The sequence below is a fragment of the Corella eumyota genome, chromosome 7 (genome assembly GCF_963082875.1).
Source record: "Corella eumyota chromosome 7, kaCorEumy4.1, whole genome shotgun sequence".
NCBI lineage: Eukaryota > Metazoa > Chordata > Ascidiacea > Phlebobranchia > Corellidae > Corella > Corella eumyota.
Window position 1 is genome coordinate 4,544,880 of NC_137496.1, and position 26,256 is coordinate 4,571,135.

General features: G+C 31.5%; 3 protein-coding genes across 4 annotated transcripts; 1 reads left to right on the plus strand and 2 right to left on the minus strand.

Moving 5' to 3' along the window:
* Positions 1–3,592: 3,592 nt before the first annotated feature.
* Positions 3,593–5,261, minus strand: LOC145759281 (pyrimidodiazepine synthase-like). The gene is made up of 4 exons (XM_082573066.1): positions 5,122–5,261; positions 4,887–4,995; positions 4,380–4,599; positions 3,593–4,228 (listed from the first exon to the last, which is right to left on the minus strand). The coding sequence occupies exons 1-4, from the start codon at positions 5,156–5,158 to the stop codon at positions 3,851–3,853; spliced, it is 744 nt and encodes a 247-aa protein (XP_082429192.1). The 5' UTR covers positions 5,159–5,261; the 3' UTR covers positions 3,593–3,850.
* A 1,171-nt stretch (positions 5,262–6,432) lies between these two features.
* LOC145759797 (5-oxoprolinase-like) lies at positions 6,433–25,319 on the plus strand. Of its 2 annotated transcripts, none has more exons than XM_082573649.1 (30): positions 6,433–6,579; positions 7,020–7,111; positions 7,416–7,607; positions 8,424–8,549; positions 8,981–9,087; positions 9,336–9,451; positions 9,670–9,802; positions 15,243–15,346; positions 15,721–15,809; positions 16,128–16,245; positions 16,393–16,530; positions 17,247–17,374; positions 17,514–17,626; positions 17,779–17,867; positions 18,439–18,661; positions 18,905–19,046; positions 19,416–19,578; positions 20,229–20,316; positions 20,824–20,890; positions 21,213–21,323; positions 21,456–21,557; positions 21,837–22,011; positions 22,131–22,240; positions 22,623–22,752; positions 22,835–22,923; positions 23,012–23,296; positions 24,098–24,172; positions 24,285–24,367; positions 24,712–24,970; positions 25,056–25,319. In XM_082573649.1, exons 1-30 carry the CDS (start codon positions 6,513–6,515, stop codon positions 25,203–25,205), a joined length of 3,864 nt encoding a protein of 1,287 aa, XP_082429775.1. In that variant the 5' UTR covers positions 6,433–6,512; the 3' UTR covers positions 25,206–25,319. The 2 variants fall into 2 exon arrangements, with proteins under 2 accessions (XP_082429775.1, XP_082429774.1); XM_082573648.1 differs by having other exon boundaries at positions 6,433–6,575.
* Positions 11,532–14,700, minus strand: LOC145759499 (uncharacterized). Its single transcript, XM_082573338.1, has one exon. It carries the CDS (start codon positions 14,698–14,700, stop codon positions 11,572–11,574), a length of 3,129 nt encoding a protein of 1,042 aa, XP_082429464.1. The 3' UTR covers positions 11,532–11,571.
* Positions 25,320–26,256: the final 937 nt, after the last annotated feature.

Here is a 26,256-nt window from a genome sequence, read left to right on the forward strand (position 1 = left end):
GCAAAATTGTTTCACAAACTTGGATTGATATACTGGAATAAAAGCCCAGATAAAATAAGTTTGATTCGTTGTGCAGCATTGTTAAATGCAGCTATTGTAAGAAATCCTGAAAATGTAAATGAAATTCGAAAAGATCTTCGTGAATTTTCTGTTTATTTACTTCATGTGTCTTGTGCAACAAACAAAGAAACTGAATTACTTGTTGCTACTGCTGCAATATCTTACATGATTAAAGAAATGAGAGATGAAACAAATGAGGAACTGAAAAAAATACCTGTTCTGTCTGATGACATTTCTGATGAAGAATTTCATTTGGAAAAAGGCAGTAAAATACAAGCCATTCGTGACCTTCAGTTCATGATATGGATATATTACAGAGAAATAATGGGCCTTTTAACTGACTACTGTGAAGCTATAATGAAAGAACTTCCATGTCGATATGCTCTAATAGGACTTGGGTCAATTGTACGCATGGAAATAACGCCGTATTCGGATTTTGAGCACATTATAGTTCTTGAAGACGAAATTATAAACTTACAAAATTACGCAGACATAAAAGAATATTTTAGATGGTTTACAGTAATTTTTCAAGTGATTTTAATTAATCTTGGGGAGACTAACTTGTCAAGAATGCAGATCCCCGGTCTAAATGGTCCATCTGGCTTCAACTTTTATGATGAGAATACGCCAGTCGGAATATCATTCGATGGCATGGTACCACAAGCTTGTAAATTTCCACTTGGAAGACAATTTAAAACTAAAAACAACCCCTTTATACTTGAGTTAATACAACCTATCTCAGTAATGGCAAGTTATGTTAAGCTTAATAATGTTTTTAAAAATGACTACCATTTATCGAATATGTTAAAAGAAGTGTGCTATGTTGGAGGTGATCTAAGCATTTTTGACGAATACATAAAGTGTTTATCTTTAATTGAAAAGTCAGTTACCGAGAAAGAATTGTTGCAATCCCTATTAAAGCAGATAAATGACTACTTACTTCAATTTAAAAAAAAAGTAATCAATTTAATGGTTAAAAATACAATCAACGTTAAGAAATTGATATACAGAAATTTCACAATTTTTGTTTCATGGTTAGAAAAAGTTCATCGCACTAAAAATACGTGTGGTTTTAACATCTTTAACGAATTATTAGCAAATGAAAAAATAACTGCTACTGATTGTTTAAATCTAAATTTTGCTTTGGCCGTTTCATGCGAAGCTAGATTAAGAGTTTACATGAAAAGAAAATCACAAGACGATATATTAGAACACAGCGACGTTTTTGTTGAAATTATTCATTTTGTCGGACTAAAAAGCCTTAAAGAGTATTATCTTATTACTCTTGCCTTACAAAATAACCTTGTGTATTTAAAAAACAAAATTCGGCCAAACATTTTAAGAGTTCCGGAATTTTATATTATGTTTAGGCAGTATCAAAGCGTTATGGATTTGCCCATGAAACTTAGTCCTGAAAATTATTCTGCGGCGATTTCGACTTTAAAAATTTATGACAACAATGATATTGATTTACTGAAGCACTTTTTGAAATTCTGTGTATTTAAAACCGATAACCAAGCAGAAAAAAACAACTTTTTTAAACACACTTCAAAGTTATTATGTCAAGATAATGCATCGTCTTCCATATTGCTTGATAAGCTAAACATGAAATACTATTTTCTTAAATTTTGCACTTTTAAAACTGAGGAAAAGGAAGATTTAAATAAAATGTTTTTCTTTGAAATCCAACTGCCCAAAATGTTGTATTCAAATGTTCAAAACTTTATGAACAAGTACCAATGCCTTGGCATTGCCGAACAAAAATTAGGAAAATGGAAAAACGGCATAACTCATCACCAAAAGGCCCTTAATTTTTTAAAATTGAAGCACCAGATGTCAGATAATGTACTTAGATTTGATATATTGGAAAATTGCCTTTACTGGAAAAGCAGATATGATTATGGACAGGGTCAATATAATGAAGTAGTTTGTAGTTTGAATAAAATTATACCTTACTATAAAGAAAAAAACGTAAAATTGAATAAATACTGCGTTCTCCCACAAATATATGTCATACTAGGACTATCTAAGTCCAAATTATATCAATACCAAGAAGCAAAAACTTATTTTAAAATGGCCCTTGATATATACAAACAAAATAAAAACATAAATCTTTTTGGAAAAACTAGCTTACACCATTGGTTAAATCAATTTAAGTACGAATTAGCTAGCTTTAATAAGGCACCAGGATATTGTCAAACATTGTTAGCAATGCAAAATGTTACGTCAGTATTTTCAGATGAAATGGAACACTTAATCCCAAACAATGACTACTATTTGATTGGACAAACACAGTTTTTCCTTCAACAATATGCAGAAGCCTTACTAAATTTTCAAACTTCTCTTGAAATACACCATCAAAAATATGGTTCAATCGTAAATGAGTCAAAAGTTTTACACTATTATTATATTGGAATGTGTTATGACAGTTTAGGCAAGTCTAAGGAAGCAATTACTAACATGAAATTCGTTTTAAATTTTCCTCTTCAATTAAAAATCGATTGAAATTATCATCTTCAACCAGAAGTACCTCATATATTTTCTTGTCTTAGCAAACCTAAATTTAATCTCAACCAATACCAAAAACCTTAACATTATTTTACGCAGTTACTCAAAATATAGCAAGTTTTTTCACAGACAGTAACGTTATCAAAATGACAGACTTATATTTCTGGATAGGTCCCTCATATTTTCGAGTTGCTATTATTTAGGCACCATGTTATTTTTTGGAACTCACTAAAATTGAACAACTGCAACTTAAGAATGCATCACAAAACATGCAAACTTCACTTAAGATTTATCAAATTTCACTGTATTTACTTTGTTTTTTCTATGTCTATTTTTTTTTAATTATTCTGATAAATATTTTTAAAATGCTCACTTGCCTAAAAAAGACAATGGGAATCAACATTTTTGAGACTTTCTAGAAAATAGTTCTGGCAATAAATGTATATTTAAAATAATAACAACTACATACTCTGAAAAAAATGCCAAAAGGGATGTAAAAAACTAAAAATTTTGAGTTTGTAACTATAAGTTATTGTTCTGTAAAACATTGTTTTTTGTGGTTCAGCGTAGTCTTAATTTTTTTAATAATCATTGTATATTATACGGTGTGAACTAACCTTATGCTAAACAGCTGTATCTATTAAAATCTTACCTTTGCTTGTGTTTTTTATGTTAAAAAGGATTGAAATTGTAATCCTAAAATGCTAAAATGTAATATGGGAATTTGGATTTTTAAGCCATAGCTTTTCAAATGAAATTCAAATGTGTGTGCTAACTTTATAGATATAAGTGTAAACTAAGGCTATATAAAATCTTTATTAATTGTGTCATGGGACTAGATTTTTCCTTCTAATAATGCTGTAATAAATTTAACACAAAAGTAAAACTTTTTTTCGTTTAACCAAAAAAAATTTGGTCAGTTACACTAAAGCATCTTATTGAAATAAAAATTTAAACAGTGCCCTTATCTAATTCTACCGCCTTTTAACTAATAAACTAAAGATTTTATAGTTATATTTGTATACACAATCAGTAATTTTTATTGAGGTTATAAATTAATAATGCAATGATAAAAAAGTTGATTCGAAATGAAGCTGTAATTTAATAAATAAAGAAAATTTTCAATTGCATAATTAAAAAAGTGCATCGAACAAATAACTAATGTCTGATAAAAATACTTAATTAGAAAATATATAGCCTATACAAAATGTGGTTTATGCATATAAGATAAGGAGGTATAAAAATTGAAAAAAATTTTGCTTGATTTGTAAACTCGGTTGAGTTACAATTTGCTGTATTCTTCCACTGTACCAATATCATATGTTGGATTCTTATTCATATAGCTCTGTGCAAACTCTGTGAGCAGGGCTTCGCCATGCCGGCAAGCAATTACCGGCTCGTCTTTGCCCATTCTCTCAATGTAGGCAACAATTGCTGGATACTTTTCCAAATCATCGACAAAAGAAATAATAATTCTCTCTAAGTGAGGCCAGACCATGTAGTCTGTCATTCCTGGTTGATCTTTACAGATGTATTGGTACCCAGTTGTTTTTAAGTAGTTTTCAAGAAACTTGAATCCTCCTTCAAGCTTTGCACGCCCAGCTGCTCGGGCCTGTTCGTTATCACCAGCAAAGGCAATGCCATAGTAACCCTGGACAGCCTGTTAATTAGGAGTGAACAATTTAGTTTTTATTAAAAAATTGAAAGTTGCGAAATAGGGCTTGCGAAAAAGGGATTTATAAACATATTGAACCAGAAAAGGAATTGCAACATTAGGTGATATTTCATTTGGTAAATTTTACAATCTTTACCGTGTTAAAGTGGTTGAGGACAAGAAGCTCTTTTGCTTTTTGCAGAGGACAACCTGTTGTTAGTTTTCTCCCAGGAAAAACTTCGTCAACGTAAGTAGAAGTAATGTCCGATTCGTACAAAATTTCTCCGTTTTTTTCGATGCAGGGCACTTTTCCGTGAGGATTTTTCGCAAAATACCATTCCGGCTTTCGGGCAAGGTTGATATTAATCGTTTCATGCCTAAAAAAATCAAATAGTAGTTGTTACAAATAGAAAACTTCACAAGATTGTTTTGAATTTTTTATAACATAATCGCCAGTGTGGTGTAGTGGTCAGAACACTTGTATTCACTACATGAGGTCCTAGGTTCGATTCCCACCGCTTTCATGCTGTAGCTCCCTTAAGTTAGGATTATTCAGCAGGTTGGTTATTTTGCAAGCTCTATGTTTAGGTCGTGAAGTTGACCTTTTTAACATCAAGGGTATAATATTTAATGAAAATATGATTACAAATAAAAGCATTTTTACTCTATATTTTTCGCGGCCAACACAAGTTTAAGTCTATGCACGTAAGGGCAAAACTTCATCCCATATACTCTTAAAACATCTTTTTTTGGTGAAGAAGGTTCCTGTGATCCTAAAACACACTTAAAATTTACTTAAAATCCACCTAATTTTGGTTTAAAAAAGTGTATACATCAACATTTATAAGCAGTATCAGATTTTACAAGACGTTATTTATTTACTTTAACAGTAATTTTACCAGTTTCAAGATGTCGTCCATTTCCCATGTAGGCCATTTTTTGTACAATTATTTAAAATCCAACTATAAATTTAGGTTTAAATTACTTTTAAACTGTTTTTTTTTACAAACATACAACACAACTATAATTTTTTTGCAAGTCATCGTTACATGTTTGAACAATGATTTGCAAAAATTCTTGTTAAATCATTACCAGTTTCGCAACCCTATGTAAACAATAGCTTTCGTTACATTGATATATTGGTAAATTTTACACAAATAAATGCTTTAATTTGAATTTAAAGGGAAAAATGTTCCAAAGAATCTTTTTTGTTGTAAAAAAAGGACATAAAATGGGTTTTTTAAGGGTACTTTGGATTTTCGAACTTTTCGAACAACCACGCGTTTTTTTGGGTAATCAGACACTTCGGCCCCCCGGACATCTTGGCCAAAGATTTTTTTAAAACAGCGGGAATTTCGCATTTTAATTACCGCGAAAAATTTTATTTAACCAGACACTTCGGCCCCCGGACACCTCGGCCAAGACACTTCGGCCGAGGGATTTTTTTAAAACAGCGGGAACTTTGCATTTTAACTATTCGCATTTTAAACTTTTATATATACTGTACTTTATGCAAAATTTCATTTTAAATATCGGTAAAATATGGTCTTATGCTGACTTTATACACGGAAACTTCATCGCCGACACCCCGCCGTTTTTTTGCAGGACGAATCTTCTGGCAACTCGTTAAACGTTTTATTCTTTTTGTTTTGGTATTTAAATTTATATACATTAACACGGGCAATAACTAATTACATATTTATGCACATTTTTCAGTGTAAAAAATGATAAATTATTGATCTATTTTCTTCAAATATTGTTTAGAAAGACGGCAAAATACGTGATATCATAACGCATTGTCTTGTGTTATCTAAAAGAACGCGCTTTCAAAATTAGTTTTTATAGGTTTTAAATTGTAAGATTAAAAAATTAACACGGGAAAAAAATAGATAACATGTTCTTGCACATTATTCTTTAAAAAATTATTAATTTACTGCTTATTTTATTTCAAATACTGTCTAAAAATCTGTATAGGAATAAGCGAAAATAAATTTTTCGCGGTAATTAAAATGCGAAATTCCCGCTAATTTAAAAAAAATCTTTGGCTAAAGTGTCTCGGCCGAGGTGTCCGGAGGCCGAAGTGTCTTGTTAAATAGGATTTTTCGCGGTAATTAAAATGCGAAATTCTCGCTGTTTTAAAAAAAAAATCTTTGGCCGAAGTGTCTTGGTCGTGGCTAACATAGCGTTACCTTTAAGGCTTATTATTTCGTTCGAAATTGCTCTTATTCGAAATTGGTAAATTTAATAGTAAAACACAGCTCTATTCAAGAAATCTGCAGTAAAATGTCACATGGATTTCGTTTTTCGATTGACAGAGGTGGAACTTTTACCGATATTCACGCGCAATGTCCAAGTAGGTATCATTTACATTTCATTTTCCGTTTTTAATGTGTGCCCACTTTCTCTATTCTTTTTTTGTGTTTATTTGTTTCTACGGACTTAAAATGTCTTGAAGTTGCATTTGTTACCTCAACTTAGTATTAAGTTGACATTGGCAGTTTGTGTGGAGTGGTCAGTAGTGGTCAAAACGCTTGGCTTCATTACATAAAGTCCTGGGTTTGATTCCCACTGCTCTTATGTTGTAGTGCCTTTGGGTAAGGCATTAAAAAACAGTATCTAATCAGCAGCTTAAATACCTGAATACCAACCGGGCAATACTTTTGTAATGTTTTAAATAATTTAATGATTTTGTCATTCTATTTCTTTTGCATAATATAATATTTATTGTAAATCTTTTAATACTTTTATTTTTATGCGAAAAACATAAATAAATAAATAAAAATTGCAAATACTTTAGATGGAAATGAAAAGGTCTTAAAGCTGCTGTCAGTAGATCCTGATAACTATCCCGATGCACCAAGAGAAGGAATTAGAAGAATCATGGAACAAGTATTTAAGATTATTATTTCTCTTGCTTTTTTAAAATGGTGTAGTGGTCTGAATACTTGGCTTCACCACATGAAATTCTAGGTTTAATACTTTTGTGTAAGGTGCTTTAAACTTCTGCTGGCAATTATAATCTATAATATTTCAAACTATCTAAGGTAACTTAAAACTGGATTAGGGTAACTGAAGTTACTCTATGTTTGGGTTGAGAATTTAACCTTTCCACATCGAGGATAAATAAACATAAAAAAATTTCATTAAATAAACTTCTTCATTGCTTTGAGTTCAAAAATATTTATTTTTTCAGGAGTTGGGTAAAAAAATGTCACCCTCAGAACCTCTGGACACGAGCGAAATAAACTATATTCGAATGGGTACAACTGTTGCTACAAATGCTCTGCTTGAAAGAAAAGGTGAAAAAACAGCTTTGCTTATAACTGAGGGCTTTCGAGACTTGCTGCATATCGGAAATCAATCAAGACCAAAGATTTTTGATTTGGTAATTCTATTGCTTACAAAAAATTATTTAGAAAAAAAAATTTTCTATGTGGTAAAAACGAAAAATTTTATGCAATTGCTAAATTACAAAATTTTTTATCAAGGTTTATAGCAAGGCTTGATTCTTTCTTTAGGGGCGGATCTAGTCATAGCGACGATGTGGACAATGTCCACCCTGTTTTCAGAACCTAGATCTGCCTCTTATATATATATATATAATTAAGATAGGTTGACAATATATATGTCTATTCTAAAGGTGTCCAAAAAAAACTGCTGTTTTGGTGCACAGTTAAATTATTGCATGCAAATGTTAATTGTGCTAAAATATTAGGACCCATAAAATTCCCACCAATGGTGGGTTACAATGATTGTTTTATAGTAAGTATTATGATAAGGACATCAAGCATATTTGTTGTAATATAACCTTTATAATCACAATTTAAATATATTCACCGGCAGCGTGGTGTAGTGGTAAGATTTTACCGGCAGCATGGTGTAGTGGTAAGAACACTTGCTACACCATACATGAGGTTGTGGGTTCAATCCCTACTGTTCTCATGCTGTAGCGCCCTTGAGTAAGGCGCTATAAACGGTGTAAACTCCTGTTGAGCCAGCACTTGATCAGCAGTATAATTGTCGGACAATTATAATCTATAATATCCCAAACTGCCACAGGCAACTCGAGACTGGGTCGGAGTAACTGATGTTACTCTATGTTTAAGTCGCGCATTCGACTTTCCCACATCAAGGATAAAGATATATACAAAAAAAATATATATACCATTAAAAAGTAAGTAATTTTTGACTTTACTCTTAGAAAATTGAGATTCCGGGAGTTTTGTATGAAGAGGTGGTTGAGGTAGGCGAAAGAGTCGTCCTTAAACAAGATAAATGTCAACTTGATATCAAGGCTCCTGTAGTAGAGGGGTCTACAATGGAAAAGGTACAAATTTTATTTAGGTAAATGTTATATATAAAGAGAATTAAAGATTTTATATATATACAGTATATATGACTGTTTATTTTATGTATTGTGTTTTTTTACATTTATTAATCCTTGATATTGAAAGGTTGACTTAATAATCTAAACATAGAGTAACATCAGTTACTTCGACCCAATCTCAAGTTGCTTTTGTCGATTAGAGATATTATTGATTATAATTACCTGACAATTATATGCTGCTGATTAAGTGTTTCAGCAGTAGTTTATACTGTTTATAGCGCCTTACTCAACGGAGCTACAGGATAAGAGCAGTGGGGATCGATCCCAGGACCTCATGTGGTCAAGTGTTTTGACTATTACACCATTCTTCCTGTTACATTTTGTAATTTTGGTTTGTAGTAAATTGTTTAAAAGTAGTTTTTTTCTTACAGTTGCATGTCATTAAAAAGTTGGACGAAACTCGGTTAAGAAAAGATTTAAAGTTGATTTTAAGCAAAGGAATTCAAAGCCTGGCTGTTGTTTTAATGCATTCTTACACGTAAAAACTTATTTGTACATCTTTTGTTACTCTCTTCAACAACTTTTCATAAATTATCTAATTATTTCTTAGGATATTATATATCTGGTAATATCGTAAATTGGAATCAGCGCTCAGAAAAAAACATTTTTTTGGTGATTCGGTAAATATTTTATAAAGTGGTAGCAGTAGGAATCAAACCCGAGCCCTTATGTCTAATGTCATTGCTTATTATCAGTACCAGTTTAAAATTGGGTTAAATTTTTTAGATATCCTAACCATGAAAAAAGAGTTGGAGAAATTGCATTGGAAATGGGTTTCAAGCAAGTATCTCTGTCTCATATTGTAATGCCGATGGTCAAAATTGTACCGAGGGGCTTCACAGGTTATTTTTTCTTAAACATAAAGTTGATATTTTAATTTAAAATTGGAAAAAAAAATGTTGATTTATAATTCTTATGGTCTGTTGAACCAATGGTAGTGGGGTGAATTGGTCAGAACACTTTTTTTTGTATATATATAAAGAGAATAAATAAGTGTAAAAAAAATTTTAGAAATTGAACTTATTTTTTCAAATGAATAATCGTTTTTTTCTTGTTTTAGCTTGTGTTGATGCCTATTTAACGCCTTGTATTAAAGACTACTTGAGTGGTTTTCAGTCGGGGTTTGATGAAAATCTTTCTAACATTCAACTTTTGTTTATGCAAAGTGATGGAGGCTTAACTCCTGTTCAAAAGTAAGCCGAGTTTTTTTTATAAATTTTATTATTTGTGAGATTTTTCGTATTTTTATAAAAACATCATACACTAATTTTTTTTTTTACATATTAAACAAGTAAAAAAAATGAGAAGTCAGTACAATAAATTATTACAACTTTGTAACGGTAAGTCATTTAAAAATAGAAATTGCATTTTAGAATAGTTTTTTAGAAGAATGTTTGGATTTTTAATTTTCATATGGTTGTGCTTTCTCTAACAATTTCAGTATCTAACTTATTAAAGATTCGCATTCTTTGATATTGGTGTTTTCCCTTTGAGATATAAACTGGTAGCACTCTAGTGAAGTTTCCAGGTTTTGTAATGCTTCCTGAAATTTGCTTAAAGTTTGTTAGACCTAACCCAAAAAGGCAATCTACAAAAAGCTTTTTTGTAAAGCTTTATCGCAGTTGTCTAGCTCATAATATGAACGCACAATCCAAAAATAGCGATTTGCTATACTTTCTTTATTTTTATTGTCCACTGGATAGTTTTTCTGAATTTCTAGCGAATTTGTTAAATCTTGTATTGCTTCTTCGTAAAGTTTAAGTTCAAATTTCGATCTGCCAACCTAATAAATACGATTCAAAACGAGGATATTGTTAGATGCAAGTTCTGTTAAGAAAAAATAAAAGTTTGAAGAAGTATTTCATGTTTAAGTTATCATGTAAAGTAGAAGTTACATCATTGCTATCTTGACATAGTAACTTTGATGTGTTTTGAAAAAAATCTGTAATTTTGCTGGTTTTAAATGTACAAAATTTTAAAAGGTACTTCAGTATATCTATGTCACTGTAGTGGTAGCTTTGAAAAGTTGTTATTGCTGTGATGTAATGTTTAGTGCGATACTCTAAAGGCAGCTGAACAAGGTTTTTATGCTGTTTTAGTAGAATATAAACTTGTGGAATTCGAAAAATGTTTGGCCAAATTTTGTTTTTTAAATTATTAAGGTTTTTTTGTAAAGCGATAGTAATAAGAAAATACTCCATAAGGCTCTTTAATCCTACCAAGTGAATTAGCTCAGCAAAAATATTAGTATGCTGTAGCATATCAGCTTGTGAGTTTCTTGTCATGTAAACTCATCGGCAGGGTGGTGTATTGGTGAGAACACTTGCTACACCACACATGATGTTGTGGGTTCAACTCCCACTGACCTATGCTGTAGCGCCCTTGAGTTAGGCGCTATAAACGGTACGAACTCCTGCTGAGCCAGCACTTAATCAGCAGCATATTTATGGGGCAATTATAATCTATAATATCCCAAACTGCCACAGGCAACTCGAAACTGGGTCGGAGTAATTGATGTTACTCTATGTTTAAGTCACACATTCGACTTTCCCAATACTGAAGCCCCTTGCCTTTTGTATACTATAAATTTTTCCTAGTACAGAAATAAAGATTGTGGTATTTCTGAAGATCATTTTTTGCCGTCTATTTTTTTTACGTTTAAAAATTTTTGATATTGTTTTATCATGTTAAATTCAATCATGTTTTCGTTAAGTTGATTGCCTTTTTGTGGGCTTTATATTTGTAAGGTTTCTTTCAATTTAATGTTTAAAGTTTTACTTTAACAATATTGAGTGTTATTAACAATACCACAAACATAAAATCATTTTCTGTTTATTTAAAATGGACAAAACGAAATTTCTTACAAAAATTTTTTTTACAAAAATATTTTCAATTTTTAGATTTAGTAAAAAGAGGGCAAGAAATTACACTTTAAGATATTTTTTAAACAAAAATTTTTCTTTTATTTTTGTGTAGGTTCATTGTTGTCCAACAGTTTTAGAATTAAATTTATCAAGTACTCAGAATTATGACTATCTTGTTTTGTCATTTGTGATGAATTGTGATAGTACTGTAGTGAACTGTTTAGGTTTATTAATGCATTGTGATATTGAAGTTGTCTAAAGTAAGTTAATCCTATCCAGAAAAAGCGATCACCCAAAAGTTTATTGTTTGATGATTTATTTTGTTCTTTTCCCAGGCATTGAACAGAAGCTTCAAAATCTTGTATAGCTTCTTCAAACTTGTCTAGCTCAAAATTGGAACGGCCTATCCAAAAGTGCCGATCTGATATCATGTTTCTATTTTTATTGTCCATAGAAAGTTTTTTCTGAATTTTGAGTGACTCTGTAAAATCACAATTGGCTTCTTTAAAGCGTTTTAATTCAAATTTCGATTGACCTATCCAGTAAAAGCGATTAGAAACAAAACTATGATTAGTTACAGTTTCTGGTAATTGGAGATGAAAATTTAAAGAAATATTTGTATCTGTAACTGCTTCCTCAAACAGGCCTAAATGGTGTTTACAATATCCCATCCAATAATGACACCAAACTATCTCATTATTAACAGTTGAATTGTATTTTTGTTTGTATATATCAAGGGCATTTTGTAGGTTAGTTAAGGCATCTGCATATTGCAAGAGCTGACACTTTGTTATTCCAATCCAATAATAATCATTGGTTTTAAAGTTGTCTTCAATTTCCAATGTCATTTCTACAGCATTTTGCATTGCTAATGAGGTTTCAAAATCAAACAATGCTTCGTGATATTGGGCTAACTCAAACTTTGATCGACCAAGCCAATGGTGTATATTAGCCTTTTCTATTGTTTTACTTTTCGTGGCCTGTTTGTGTATATCAAGTGCTGTTTTAAAATCTGATATTGCTTCTTGGTATTGTTTTAGCTGGTGTTTAGATAACCCTATTTGGTAATAATTTTCAGCAAAAGTTTTGTTTTTTGGTAGGTTATTTCCTATTTTTTGATAGATTGAGATGGCCTTTTTCAAGTCGCAAACTGCTTCTTCATATTGGCCCAGTTCATGTTTACAGCAACTGATTTTAGAATAGCGTAGTGCTATTATACCATCTTTGGTTTGGTCAACTGAAACCCGAAGACGAATGTCAAGAGATGTTTGAAAATCAACTAATGCCTCTTTTAATTTTCCTAACTTAAATTTTGCCAACCCCAGCAAATAAAATCGATCCAATATCTTTGCACAATTGGTTCGATATAACATTCGTGGTAAAGTATTTTCAAAGAAAACTTTTTGCTCTAACTCTGCAATTTTTTTGGTTTTAAAAATGCAGAATTTCAGAAAATAGTATTTTGTATTTATTATGCCATGCAATTTTGTAGTTGCTATACTGCTACTTAGAAGCAATTTTGACGACGTTTTTTTAAAGAAATTAGTTTGATCTTGATCTACTTTATTGTCGATTTTAAATATGCAAAATTTTAAAAAGTACTTTAGAATATTAATGTCATTGTACTGAAAAGTTCGAAAATTTGAAGTTGCTGCTACATAATTTTTTGGGCTGTATTTCAAAGGTAAGCTGATAACACTTTGATACTGCTTGAATAGAAGATAAACTTGTGAAATTCGAGTAATGTTCGGTTGAATTTTGTTTTTCAAATCATTAAGGTTGTTTTGTAGGGCATTGGTAATAAGAAAATATTCTGTAAGGCTTTTCAGTCCTATCAAATCTTTTAGTTCAACAAATGTGTTAGTATGTTGTAGCATATCATCTTGGGATTTTCTTGTCATGTAAACTCTTAATCTAGCTTCACATGCAACAGCCAAAGAATATTTTAAATTTAAACAATCTGTGGCAGTTATTTTTTCTTTTAAGAACAATTCATTAATTATATCAAAGCCATTTGCCTTTTGAATGCCATAAATTTTTCCCAAAGGCGAAATAAAAATTGTTGAATTTCTGTAAATCATTTTCTTGACATTAATCTTGTTTATATGAAAAAAATTCTGATATTGTTCTACCATGTTAAATTGAAGCATGTTGTCTTTGATTTGTTTTTTTAGGGCAAAAAGCAAGTGTTTCTGGTTAAGTGTTGCTACTTTAGAGAATCCTGACTTTAAGTAATCATTGTAAGTTTTAAAATCACCTCCAATATAAGAAGGGGTGGTTAACATATCAGATAAATGATAATCATTTTTAAGATCAATATTCGACCCTATAAAACTTGTCATTACTGAGATAGGTTGTATTAACTCAAGTATAAAAGGGTTGTTTTTAGTTTTAAATTGTCTTCCAAGTGGAAATTTACAAGCTTGTGGTACCATGCCATCGAATGATATTCCGACTGGCGTATTCTCATCATAAAAGTTGAAGCCAGATGGACCATTTAGACCGGGGATCTGCATTCTTGACAAGTTAGTCTCCCCAAGATTGATTAAAACCACTTGAAAAATTACTGTAAACCATCTAAAATATTCTTTTATGTCTGCGTAATTTGGTAAGTTTATAATTTCGTCTTCAAGAACTATAATGTGCTCAAAATCCGAATATGGTGTTATTTCTTTACGTACAATTGAGCCCAGTCCTACTAAAGCATATCGACATGGAAGTTCTTTCATAATAGCTTCACAGTATAGGCTTACACACCTCATAATTTCACTATAAAATCTCCATATCATATCTTGCAGGTCATAAATTGCTATTACTTTATTATATTTTTCCAAATGAAATTCCTCAACTGAAATGTCATCAGGCAAAACAGGTATTATTTTTAAGGCTTTGTTAACTTCATATCTCATAAGTTTAATTAGGTAGGATATTGCAGCGCTAGCAACAAGTAATTCAGTTTCTTTGTTTGTTGCAAACGAAATATTAAGTAGATATTTACAAAATTCACGAAGATCTTTTCGAATTTCATTGACATTTTCAGGATTTCTTACAATTGCTGCATTTAACAACGCTGCACAGCGAATCAAACTTATTTTATCAGGACTTTTTTTCCAGTATATCAATCCAAGTTCGTGAAACAATTTTGCAGTTTCCTTGGGTCTTTTTTCTCTACCATTTTGATAGCAAAGGTTTTTAATATCTTTAATTATTTTCTCTTCAGATTGCATATTTAAACAGCTAACTTGTAGTGACTATTAATAATCCTATGTAAAACTTGTTTTTTTCTGAAAAGTTAAAGCCAGGCTATTTGAATAGAGCACATACCATTCCTTACTTAGTGTTTGCCCATACTTTTTGTAGCATAACTCTGGTCACGGTTAATGATTACCAAAAGCTGTTCATGTATTGTCATGTGCACTTAATAAAGAGAGATAAGAAAAAGTGTTTTGGAAACGTAATAAAAATACTTGTATTGTTTGTTTAATGGGTATATATAATATGTGGTGTTGTGTGAACTTTTGATGTTTTCTTTAAGTTAATAATCTAACTATTATATGAAGACAAAAAGGTTTTATTTCAGAATATGTGCAGTTCATAACTTATAATACATCAAAAAGTATATTTTTCTTTATTTAAAATACACAAACTTTTTTTTTACAGCTTTTTTTTTACATTTTTTTTTTTTTATCTTTACCTTTTTTTTTTTTTACTTTTTTTCTTTTGACTTTTTACAGCATTTTTTTCAACAAATATATTTTAAACTTTTTAGATTTAATGGAAGTAGAGCAATACTATCAGGGCCAGCAGGTGGAGTCGTTGGGTATGCGATGACCTCTTTCCAAGGTCAAGCAGTTATTGGATTTGACATGGGGGGTAAAAATATTTTTTTATTTGGTTCAGTGACCCACCCAATTATTATATAGTATATATTTTAATATAAAATCACTGCTCTTATGCTGTAGCACTCTCAAGTAAGGCAGAAAAAACAGTATAAATTCCTGCTGAGCCAGCACTTAATCAGCAGCTTAATTATCGGGCAATTATAATCTATAATATCCCAAACTGGCACAGACAACCCAGGGCTGGGTCAGGGCATTAGTTATGTTTAGGTCGCGCATTCGACTTTCCCACATCGAGGATAAATTTATATACAAAAAAGTTAAAAAATTGTGTGTTTGTAAAAAAACTTGAAAACAACAAGCATTTGGCTTTAAAAAAACAATTCTTAAGCATTCTGTAAATTTTAGGAACATCAACTGATGTAAGTAGATATAATGGAGAATACGAACATGTTTTTGAAACTACAACTGCAGGAGTTACTATACAAGCTCCACAGGTTACAACTTAATTCAATTATTTGTTAATTTTTAATGCCTTAGCCTATTTTTGATTTTAAATGGCAATTTAGTGATATGCCTAATTAAGTTATTTTGTAAGTATTTTTGATGCTTCATATATTTTTGTTATAATATCAAAGCAGTGGAAATCGAACCTAGAGCCTTATGTGTTGATTTCAAGTGTTTTAAACCTATGTGTCGTTTAGGGTACATATGCCAATGCCTATTTTGTTTTCTAATTTACTATTTATATTTAAAGATCAAAAACATACTCTAAATTTTTTGGAAATATTTAAAATAAATAGTTAACAATTTAGTTGGATATTAACACGGTAGCAGCGGGAGGGGGGTCCATGCTTTTCTTTCGATATGGGATGTATGCAGTTGGCCCTGAATCTGCGGGTGCTCACCCTGGCCCTGCTTGTTATAGGAAAGGTAAATAAAAACTTTTTACTTTCACTAAATTTTTTTATTTTAGTTTTTTTTTAATTTTATCTTATTTAAATTTTTTAAACTTAATTTATATAACTAACTTTGTTTTATAAAATTATGATTTTTAAAAATTTTATCTATTTTACGCAGGTGGGCCGTTAACAGTTACGGATGCTAATCTTTGCCTGGGAAGATTACTGCCTGAATATTTTCCAAAAATATTTGGGCCAAACGAAAACGAAGGTCTTGATATAAAAGCATCGAAATCACTTCTTTCCAAAATTGTAGGTAAGTTAATAAGCCCATAATATTAAGGCATTCTGTGCATACTATGTAATGATATGAGGTACTATGTTGAATATAGCATTCTACTTCAATAGGTACTATGTTGAATATAGCATTCTACTTCAATAGCAGGGGCATGATAAGGCAATGCTGATAGTTCAAAAGACCGGCAGCATGGTGTAGTGGTAAGAACACTTACTACACCATCATGAGGTCATGGGTTCAATCCCCACTGCTCTCATGCTGTAGATCCCTTGAGTAAGGCGTTATAACTGTTTTGACCTCCTGCTGAGCTAGCACTTAATCAGCAGCGATATTACCGGGCAGTTAAAGTCTCTATAATATCCCAAACTGCCACAGGCAACTCGAGACTGGGTCGGGGTAACAAATGTTACTCTATGTTTAGGTCACGCATTCGACCTTCCCACATCGAGGATAAAGATATATACAAAAAAAACAATTGTATTTATTACTAGCAAAATAAACTTGAGAATTGGTAGCAGGTGTTACTTTATATTAGCCTGTAAAATGGCCCATTTTCATAAATGTGAATTATTTTAAAAAATGTTATAATTTTTGTTTAAAATTTATTAATTATAACTGTCATAAATTGGGATACTTTTTTGTGTAACCTACAAATTTATAACAAAACTATTGCCTTTTATTTTTTCAATTTTAGTTAAATAAACTTTGTTTAAAAATCTAAAATTTACAATCAGATCAAGTGAACGCTTTTACAAAGAAAGACGACCCAAACGCCAAACCTATGAGTGATGTGGAAGTAGCAATGGGATTTATTGATGTAGCAAATGAGGCAATGTGTAGACCTATAAGAGCTTTAACAGAGGTTTTAAAAAAATTGTTCATTATTAAACTTTGAATTGTGTATCTAAATATTGTTTTACCATAAATATTATTTTTTTTAAATAAAAATTTTTTGGGTGTTACATTTTTTTTCTATTTTCCGTAATGTGTTTTTGTTTTAGGGCAAGGGTCATGACACTTCGCGACACATTTTGTCTTGTTTTGGAGGTGCCGGCGGTCAACATGCCTGTGCCATTGCAAGAAAATTAGGAATGAAAAAAGTTTTTATTCACAAGTACGCTATTTTTTTTAACCTTAAATTTTTTTGTTAATATTTTTAGAAAATAAAGTGCAAACTGACCCTTAATTTTAATTCAAAAGATTCTAATAAAACTTTAAATTTTTGTTACGTTAATTTTTGTAATCTAGCAATTAATTTTTTACTAGGTACTCTGGTATATTGTCAGCTTACGGAATGGCGTTAGCTAACGTTGTTCAAGAAGCACAAGAGTCTTCTGCTTGCTCCTACTCACAAGGTAATTTAAAAATGAAATGAGAAATATAAAACAATTTTTTGTATAAATATACTGGCGACATAGTGTAGTGGTTAGAACATTCAATTTTACATCATAAGGTCATCAGTTTGAATCCTACTGCTTCCATGTCTTTAAGTAAGACACTATAAGTAATATAAACAAACTCCTAACAAGTCCAAAGCCTATCTCCATGTAAATTATCCAGCAATATGCACAATAATATTAAAAAGTGTCAAAGTCAACTTGAGACTGGGGGTTAACATATGTAACCCTATGTTTAGGCTGTAAAGTTGGCCTTGCCAAGGATAAACAAATACCAATAAAAATACAGACTTAAAATGGTGTAAAATATGTTTTAAGAAAACGTCATAATTTATTTCAAATAATTAAAGTGGGAATATTATATTGTTAAAAAATGTTATACTATTTTATAATATGTAAGAATAATAAATTTTTAAAGTGAGATTTTTTTGCATTTAAACGCTTGTTCAAAATTAAATTTTTACGTTGTTAAAAAAATTTTTGTAAAATTTTTTGGAATTTTATTTTTAATTTTTTAAATTTTCTTTAGAAAACATAGCGTGGATTGAGGAAAAATTATCAGCATTGTCAACAAAATGTCAAACTCAACTTAAGACCCAAGGTTTTACAAACGATCAAATAAAAACCGAAGTGTTCTTAAATCTCAGATACAAAGGCACTGATTGCTCACTCATGTGTACTCCCAGTCCTAACACTAAAGATAGTCTTGTCCAATCAGAGTACGGGGATTTTCTGAAGACATTTCAACAAAGGTATGCCAGTTTTTAACCAAATCCCTGTGTAAGATTGCCAATTTTACAGCTTAAACATAGGGTAACTTTTGTTGTATCGGCCCAGTCTAAGTTGTCTTTGCCAGTTATTAATACTTATCAAGTTTGTTACCTAATCATTAATCTTCTCTTGGTTTTTGAGCCACTTTAACATGGGAGCAGTTGGAATTGAACCCAGGGCCTTAGGGGTGATCGCTAAAATTTTTAAAACACTTTGTTTACCAGATATAAGACGGAATTTGGTTTTACAATTCCGAATCGTTGTATTATGGTTGATGATGTGCGTGTGAGGTGCACTGGTGGAAACCAGACCAAAAAAGACCACGTCGAACCAGTACAAAGCAAAAAACCACCCATTGTGGAAAAAGTAAGACCATATGCTACTTAATTTTGTTTGTAAAAAAATTAAAAATATTTTTTTAATATTTATTTATTTATTCTCGATGTTGAAAAGTCAACTTGACAACCTAAACATAGAGTAACATCAGTTAACCCAACCCAGTCTCGAGTTGCTTTTGGAATAAAATTGATTATAATTGCTTGTAGAAATGATTATAATTGCAATTAAAGTGTTGGCTCAGCAGGAGTTTATATCGTTCATAGTGCCTTACCCAAGAGCGTTACAACATGAGTGCAGTGGGAACCGAACCCTGGACCTCATGTGTTATTTGCGCTTAGTTTATATAAAAAATCACCATTCTTAATTTTAATCTAACCATTATTATTTTTATTAAAGGTGGTTGACTGCTATTTTTCTGGTCACCAGTTTATGAAAACCAATGTTTATTCCTTAAAAGATTTAAGGTTTGGTCACTCTATTGAAGGTCCTTCTATTATAATTGACAACAATAGTACTATCTTAATTGAACCAGAGTGCTCTGCTAGTATTACTAACAAAGGTATTCTATTAAGAATATAAAATATTTTTTTTTGTAAAAAAAATTTTTTAGCGGTGCTTTAAATGTTGAAATTTTAAACATTTTAATTCATAGTGTTCGAGGTTCGATCCCAGCCGCTGACAGGTTGCTATTTTGTAATGTCCTTAAATAAAGTATTAACCCAACTACATTTTTTTACAAACTCTAACATAATTTAAAAATTTAATATTAGGCAATATCAATTCAATAATATGTCTAATCTTTACCGACAGCAAGGTGTAGTGGTAAGAACACTTGCTCCACCACCATGAGGTCGTGGGTTCAATTCCCACTACTTTTATGCTGTAGCGCCTTTAAGTAAGGCCCTATAAACGGTATAAACTTCTGCTGAGCCAGCACTTAATCTGCAGCATAATTACTGGGCAATTATAGTCTCCATAATATCCCAAACTGCCACAGGCAACTCGAGACTGGGTCAAAAGAACTGATGTTACTTTATGTTTAGGTTGCGCATTTGACCCTCTCACATAGAGAATAAATATATACACAAAAAAAATCAAGATAAAGCAACAGTAGTTAAAAATATTATATATTAAGGTTGTGGTCATCCTTTTTACATTTAGGATAAATTGATATAAATTTCGAAACTATATAACTGTTTTGTTGTATAGGCGATATTGAAATACTTATTGGGGGTGGAAAGACAACTGAAGTCTCCACTAAACTTGATTCTATTCAACTCTCTATCTTCTCCCACAGGTGAAAATCAGTTTTAATATTTTAACTAATTTTTTTTTTGTATATATCTTTATCCTCGATGTGGGAAGGTCAAATGCGCGACCTAAACATAGAGTAACATCAGTTACTCCGACCCAGTTTTGAGTTGCCTGTGGCAGTTTGGCATATTATATAGATTATAATTGCCCAGTAATTATGCTGCTAATTAAGTGCTGACTCAGCAGGAGTCTATGTAATAAAAAGGTGTCAGCATAGTGGAGTGGTTAGAACACTGGGCTTTACTACATAAGGTTTTGGGTGCGATAGCCACTGCTGCATGGTATAATGCCCTTAAGCAAAGCGCCATAAATGCTATGAACTCATGCCAAGTCAAGTACTAATTCTCAGACCATCGTCGAAAAATAAATGCTCAGTTTTATTTAAAAAGGGCAACTAAGGTCTGGGTCAGGGTAACAAATGTTACGCTATGTTTAGGTTAACTTTATAACCTACCTATTTCGAGAAAATTAAAAAATGTTTGTTTTTTAGGTTTATGAGTATTGCTGAACAAATGGGCAGAATTTTACAAAGAACCTCAATTTCTACCAATATAAAGGTTAGTAGATGATAAATATTTAATTTAAAAATAAATGCCTTCACATTAGGTTCTGGGTTTGATCCCCACTGCTTTCATGCTGTAGTGCCCTTGAGTAAGGCGCTATAAACGTTATAAACTCTTGTAGAGCAAGCACTTAATTAGCAGCTTATTTATCGGGCAATTAAAATCTTTAGTACCCCTAACTGTCAAAGGCAACTTAATACTCGGTCGGGGTGACTGTTGTTACTCTATGACTTTTCCACTTTAAGAATAAATAAATGTAAAAAAAACTTTATACTAACAAAATCAGTTTTTACTTTTTTTGGGTTATATTTTACAGGAGCGTTTAGATTTTTCTTGTGCTCTTTTTGGCCCTGATGGAGGTCTGGTATCTAATGCTCCTCACATTCCTGTGCATTTGGGTGCAATGCAAGAAGCTGTACAATTCCAAGTCAGTGTGTTTAGTTTTTAAAGGGCTTATATTTAAATTTTTGTATCTTATTTAGCCACCCATGAAAAAATGGTTTCTGTTTTTTCAGTTCAATTTATTAAGTTTATAAACTAACTTTTTGTATTTTTTTAGATTAATTCGCTAGGAAATGACCTTAACGAAGGGGATTGTATTTTATCCAACCATCCCAAAGCAGGGGGTAGCCATTTACCTGACTTAACAGTTATTACTCCTGTAAGTTAAATTATATTCATTTATTCAAAAATTTACCCTATTTGTTAAAAAAAATTACCCACTTTTTATAACTACCCCAATTCAGATAAAAATTACCCCATTTTTTATAAAACACAATTTTCACCCCATTTTTAACAAAAGAAATTTACCCTATTTTTAACAAAAAAATGTTCACCCCATTTTTGACAAAAATTTTAACCCATTTTTTATAAAACACAATTTTACCCCATTTTTATAAAGGTTTACCCCAACAAAAATTATATTATTTTTGTTTTGTAGGTTTTTACCCCTGGGCACAGCAAACCCATATTTTTTCTTGCAAATCGGGGTCACCACGCTGACATAGGAGGAACAACCCCTGGGTCAATGCCCCCACATTCCACTTCCATTAATCAAGAGGGGGCAGTTTTTAAAACTTTTAAATTAGTCAAGGAGGGAATATTCCAAGAAGAAGGTAAAAAATAATATTTTTTTTTTAAAACCGTGTGTATCAAATTTTTATATTTTATTAAAAATATTATTTAATTTTTTGTTTTTTATTTATTTTGTTTTTAAATTTTAGTTTTTTTCCAGATGTTACGAGGGCATTAATGGAACCGGGCAAGTTACCAGGTTGTAGTGGAACGAGAAATCTTCACGACAATCTCGCAGATTTGAGAGCACAAGTAGCTGCTAATCAAAGGGTAAGTTAACAGTCAAACCAAAATTTTTAAATATTTATTTATTCTCGATGTGAAAAAGGGCCAATTCGACAACAAAGAGTAATATCAGTTATCCCATTCCAGTCTTTGGCTCTTAATGGTGCTTGAGTTTTTATTGATCATATTAACTTAATTTTAATAAGTTTCCGATTAATTTTTGGTCTAGCATAACTACAGGTTGGCATCTTACTGAAGGGTGCTACTACTTGGAAGCAGTTGAAATTAAATTAAGGACCCTTGTTAAAAAATTTAAAAAAAAAGCAGAGTGTCCACATTACTACACCATGTGACTAGTGATATTTATTATAATTAGAAATACTTCTATATTAAATTTTTAGAAATATTTTTTATGATGATTTTTTAGGGCATACAACTTGTCACTGAGCTGATTACAGTATATGGTTTAGAAGTAGTGCAAGCTTACATGCTTCATATACAACATACAGCTGAACATGCTGTCCAGGGCTTATTAAATCAAGTAGCTTTAAAACAAGGTAATGAAAAATGGTGTGTTATTCAAAAAAAATTTTAAAAACAATTTGTGGCGGGGAATTTCAGTTTGGTATTGCATTTTAGGTGGTTCTGATGACAAAATTGTTAGTCTCAAAGCAGCGGACAAGATGGATGATGGTTCAATAATCAATCTTACTGTGGATATTGCAAAGGTGGGTAAATCAATTACATTTTTCCAAAATTCCTAAAATTTTAGGTATTTTCTTTTAATTTATTTATCACATTTTTATTTTTTATTAGGGCAAAGCTGTTTTTGACTTTGCCGGCACTTCACCAATGACTTTAAACAACTTAAACTGTCCACGCGCTGTAACATTGTCCGCAATCATATACTGTCTCCGCTGTATGTGCAAATACGATGTTCCACTTAACCAGGGTTGCTTAGCGCCAGTGACGATCAAGATACCCAAATTTTCACTTCTTGATCCCGAAGAGAGTGCAGCGGTGGTTGGAGGCAATGTCTTGACGTCGCAGAGGATTGTGGATGTGATTATGAAGGCATTTAGTGCATGTGCCGCTTCCCAGGTAATAAATTAAAATTTATGCTTCTTTTGCTTTAGAATTAAAACTGGCAGTGTGGTGTAGTGGTAAGAACACTTGCTACACCACCATGAGGTCGTGGGTTCAATCCCCACTACTCTCATGCTGTAGCACCCTTGAGTTAGGCACTATAAACGGTAAAAACTTTGCTGAGCCAGCACTTAATCAGCAGCTTAATTATCGGGCATCTATAATCTATAATATCCTAAACTGCTAAAGGCAACTCTAGACTGGGTCGGAGTAACCAATGTTACTTTATGTTTAGGTCGCGCAATCGACCTTCCCACATCGAGGATAATGATATAAACAAAAAAAATTGACCGATAACTGAGCTGCTGATTAAGTTTAGCTTAGCAGGTTTTCAGTTATACCGTTTATAGCGCAACAATAAACGGGTGGTACAGCATCAGAACATTTGGGATTAAACTCAGGACCTCGTGTAGCAAAGCAAAATGTTCTGATCATTACATCACGCTGTCAGTGTAAGAAAAGTTTTTTTATTAGGACAGCTTGTATGGCTCATTGGTTTTAGCATTTCTATTTTATAGTGTCCCTAAATAAGGTACGTATACCATACAAACTCTAGCAAAGCTACCAAGAATATCCATTTTATTGTTTAGCCTTAATCATCACGTCATTAATACTAAAACTAACTAAGGTAACTCTAAACTTTGGTTTGGGATATATAGATTTACTTACTTTTAGCCTATTATATTATCTTTTGTTATGTTGAAGATGGTTAATACATATTCAAAGATTATACTTATTTGTATTCTTTCAATACAGGGTTGTATGAACAACATAACTTTTGGAGACAATGAAGTCGGGTATTATGAAACAGTCGCTGGTGGTGGTGGAGCTGTAAGTAAATATTTTACCTTCATTTTATTAAAAAATGCATATCATTTTTAATACCTTTACTGCCTAGTATTGCGTTGTATTTCAATATCTTTTAGTTGCATTTTATTTAAAGGGGCCAGACTGGGATGGTAGAAGTGGGGTTCACTCCCATATGACAAACACTAGAATAACTGACCCCGAAATCCTAGAGAGAAGGTAATCTTAATGTTCTAAAACAACAACAAAAAAAGTTTTTAAATAGCACCAATATAAAAACCTTTTTTTTTTCATAAAACCAATATAAAAACCAGTTTTGTCACAAAGCCAGTTTGGCATTAAAACCAATTTAAAAACTAGTTTTGTCATAAAATCATGATAAAAACCATTTTTACCTTAAAACCATCTTAAAAACAGTTCCTGCCATAAAACTAATCTAAAAACCAGTTCTGTCAAAAACCCAATAAAAAAACAATTTTTTTATAAAACTATATAAAACCATTTAAGTGTAAATAAACCAGATGTATCCTATTCTTCGATAACAAATTATATTCGTGTGATAGGTATACTGTTATCCTGCAAAAATTTCAACTCAACAAAGGTACAGGGGGTGATGGTCGATATATTGGGGGTGATGGGGTAATTCGAGAAATAGTCTTTCGTAAAGACATGGTCTTGTCGGTGTTATGCGAGCGAAGGGTGTTTGCCCCATATGGGTTAAGCGGGGGTGAACCGGGGTCAAAAGGGTACAATACGTTGCTGAGGAAAAATGGACCCATCATAAACATGGGTGGAAAAAATTCGGTAGAAGTGGGACCTGGGGTAAGAAAACAATTTTATATTTTTAACCTCTTTTTTTGGTTCGAACAACAGTAGCAAAATTTTTACATTTTTTACTCTTTTTTAGGATATCTTCAGATTGGAATCTCCAGGCGGGGGCGGGTACGGGCCCCCTTCCGAACGGGGAATTCCCGTCGCCAAGCGTCAAAAAACGGATAAGACTTTTACTCCAAGGGGAAGTGTCTTTGAGTTTACTCAGCAACAGGAGGCTCACTAATTATTTATTTTAACGAAACGACTTGTGGCGCGCGCTTATGATAACATTCTTTAACTTTGGCCTTCTTATTTATGTGTCATGGTGTTTTACAATTTGTATACATTAATTTTTAACTTATATGCTATCTCAATTTTAGGTTGTTTTCTATTTTTTTGCAATCATTGTTTACTTAAGTTGGAAATACAGAGCTTTACTAAATCAAATTCTTATTTAAAAATTATTGCTTCAAAGGATCAGTTAGGCGCCTTAGCAGTTTTCTTACTTGCACAAAAATATACCTGTTTCCAAAATTAGTTATGTTATTTGTAAGATATCTAGGTTAAAGTTTTGGAAAAAAAATGGCGAAAATTTTAGGTTGTGCTTCAAAAAAACTGGTATGGATTGAAGGGAAAAGGGGAGAATAGGGCTGAGGCCCATACCCGCCTAGGCTCATACCCCAAATCATTTAGAGTACAGCTGTTGTTTGGGTCATGAGTCACAGTAGAAGGGTCTTTGGCTTACTTAATTGGTTTTAATCGATCCTATGTCACTTGTCGGCATCAAACTTCGTCATTCGGGTAAAAAATAATATTTAATCAAATTAACGTAGATTTTTAAATTGATTTTTAGACTAATGCTAATGGAATTCCATAGTTCTAAATGTTAAAAACTATTATTTTAAAATGTTTTTTAAACACAATCTTTATACTTTTTTTAATAACAAAACTATAAAATACAAATATTTTACAAAAAAAAAAATTAATATAAAAAATAAATTGGCAACACTACGTTAAAAAATGAGTAAGCACTTCGAATTACAAAATCGTGAATGAAAGAACGAGCGTGTTGAAATTTTTAGGCTGTTAATTACTCTTTTCCTTGTCAGTTTATTTTGTTAAATACAAAAACAAAACAATATTATGCAACTAGATGTTAACAAAAGTTTTGTCAAACAACTTGACAGTATTTAATAGTTTTATAAAAAAAATTTAAAATTTTTCGTTTTTTTTTTAATTTTGATTAATTCAAGCTTTTTGTTTAAAAAAAATACGGACAGATTTATTATGAATTA

What these genes read in the sequence shown, in the direction of transcription:
- LOC145759499 (XM_082573338.1), bottom strand. Translation starts at nt 14,700, where the DNA reads ATGCAATCTGAAGAGAAAATAATTAAAGATATTAAAAACCTTTGCTAT.
- LOC145759281 (XM_082573066.1), bottom strand. Translation starts at nt 5,158, where the DNA reads ATGGCCTACATGGGAAATGGACGACATCTTGAAACTG. An exon ending in TGGACGACATCTTGAAACTG is followed by an intron (nt 4,996 to 5,121) that starts GTAAAATTACTG and finishes AGTGTGTTTTAG; the next exon opens with GATCACAGGAACCTTCTTCA. An exon ending in TTGGCCGCGAAAAATATAGA is followed by an intron (nt 4,600 to 4,886) that starts GTAAAAATGCTT and finishes TGATTTTTTTAG; the next exon opens with GCATGAAACGATTAATATCA.
- LOC145759797 (XM_082573648.1), top strand. Translation starts at nt 6,506, where the DNA reads ATGTCACATGGATTTCGTTTTTCGATTGACAGAGGTGGAACTTTTACC. An exon ending in AGGGGTCTACAATGGAAAAG is followed by an intron (nt 8,550 to 8,980) that starts GTACAAATTTTA and finishes TTTTTCTTACAG; the next exon opens with TTGCATGTCATTAAAAAGTT. An exon ending in GGCTTAACTCCTGTTCAAAA is followed by an intron (nt 9,803 to 15,242) that starts GTAAGCCGAGTT and finishes TAAACTTTTTAG; the next exon opens with ATTTAATGGAAGTAGAGCAA.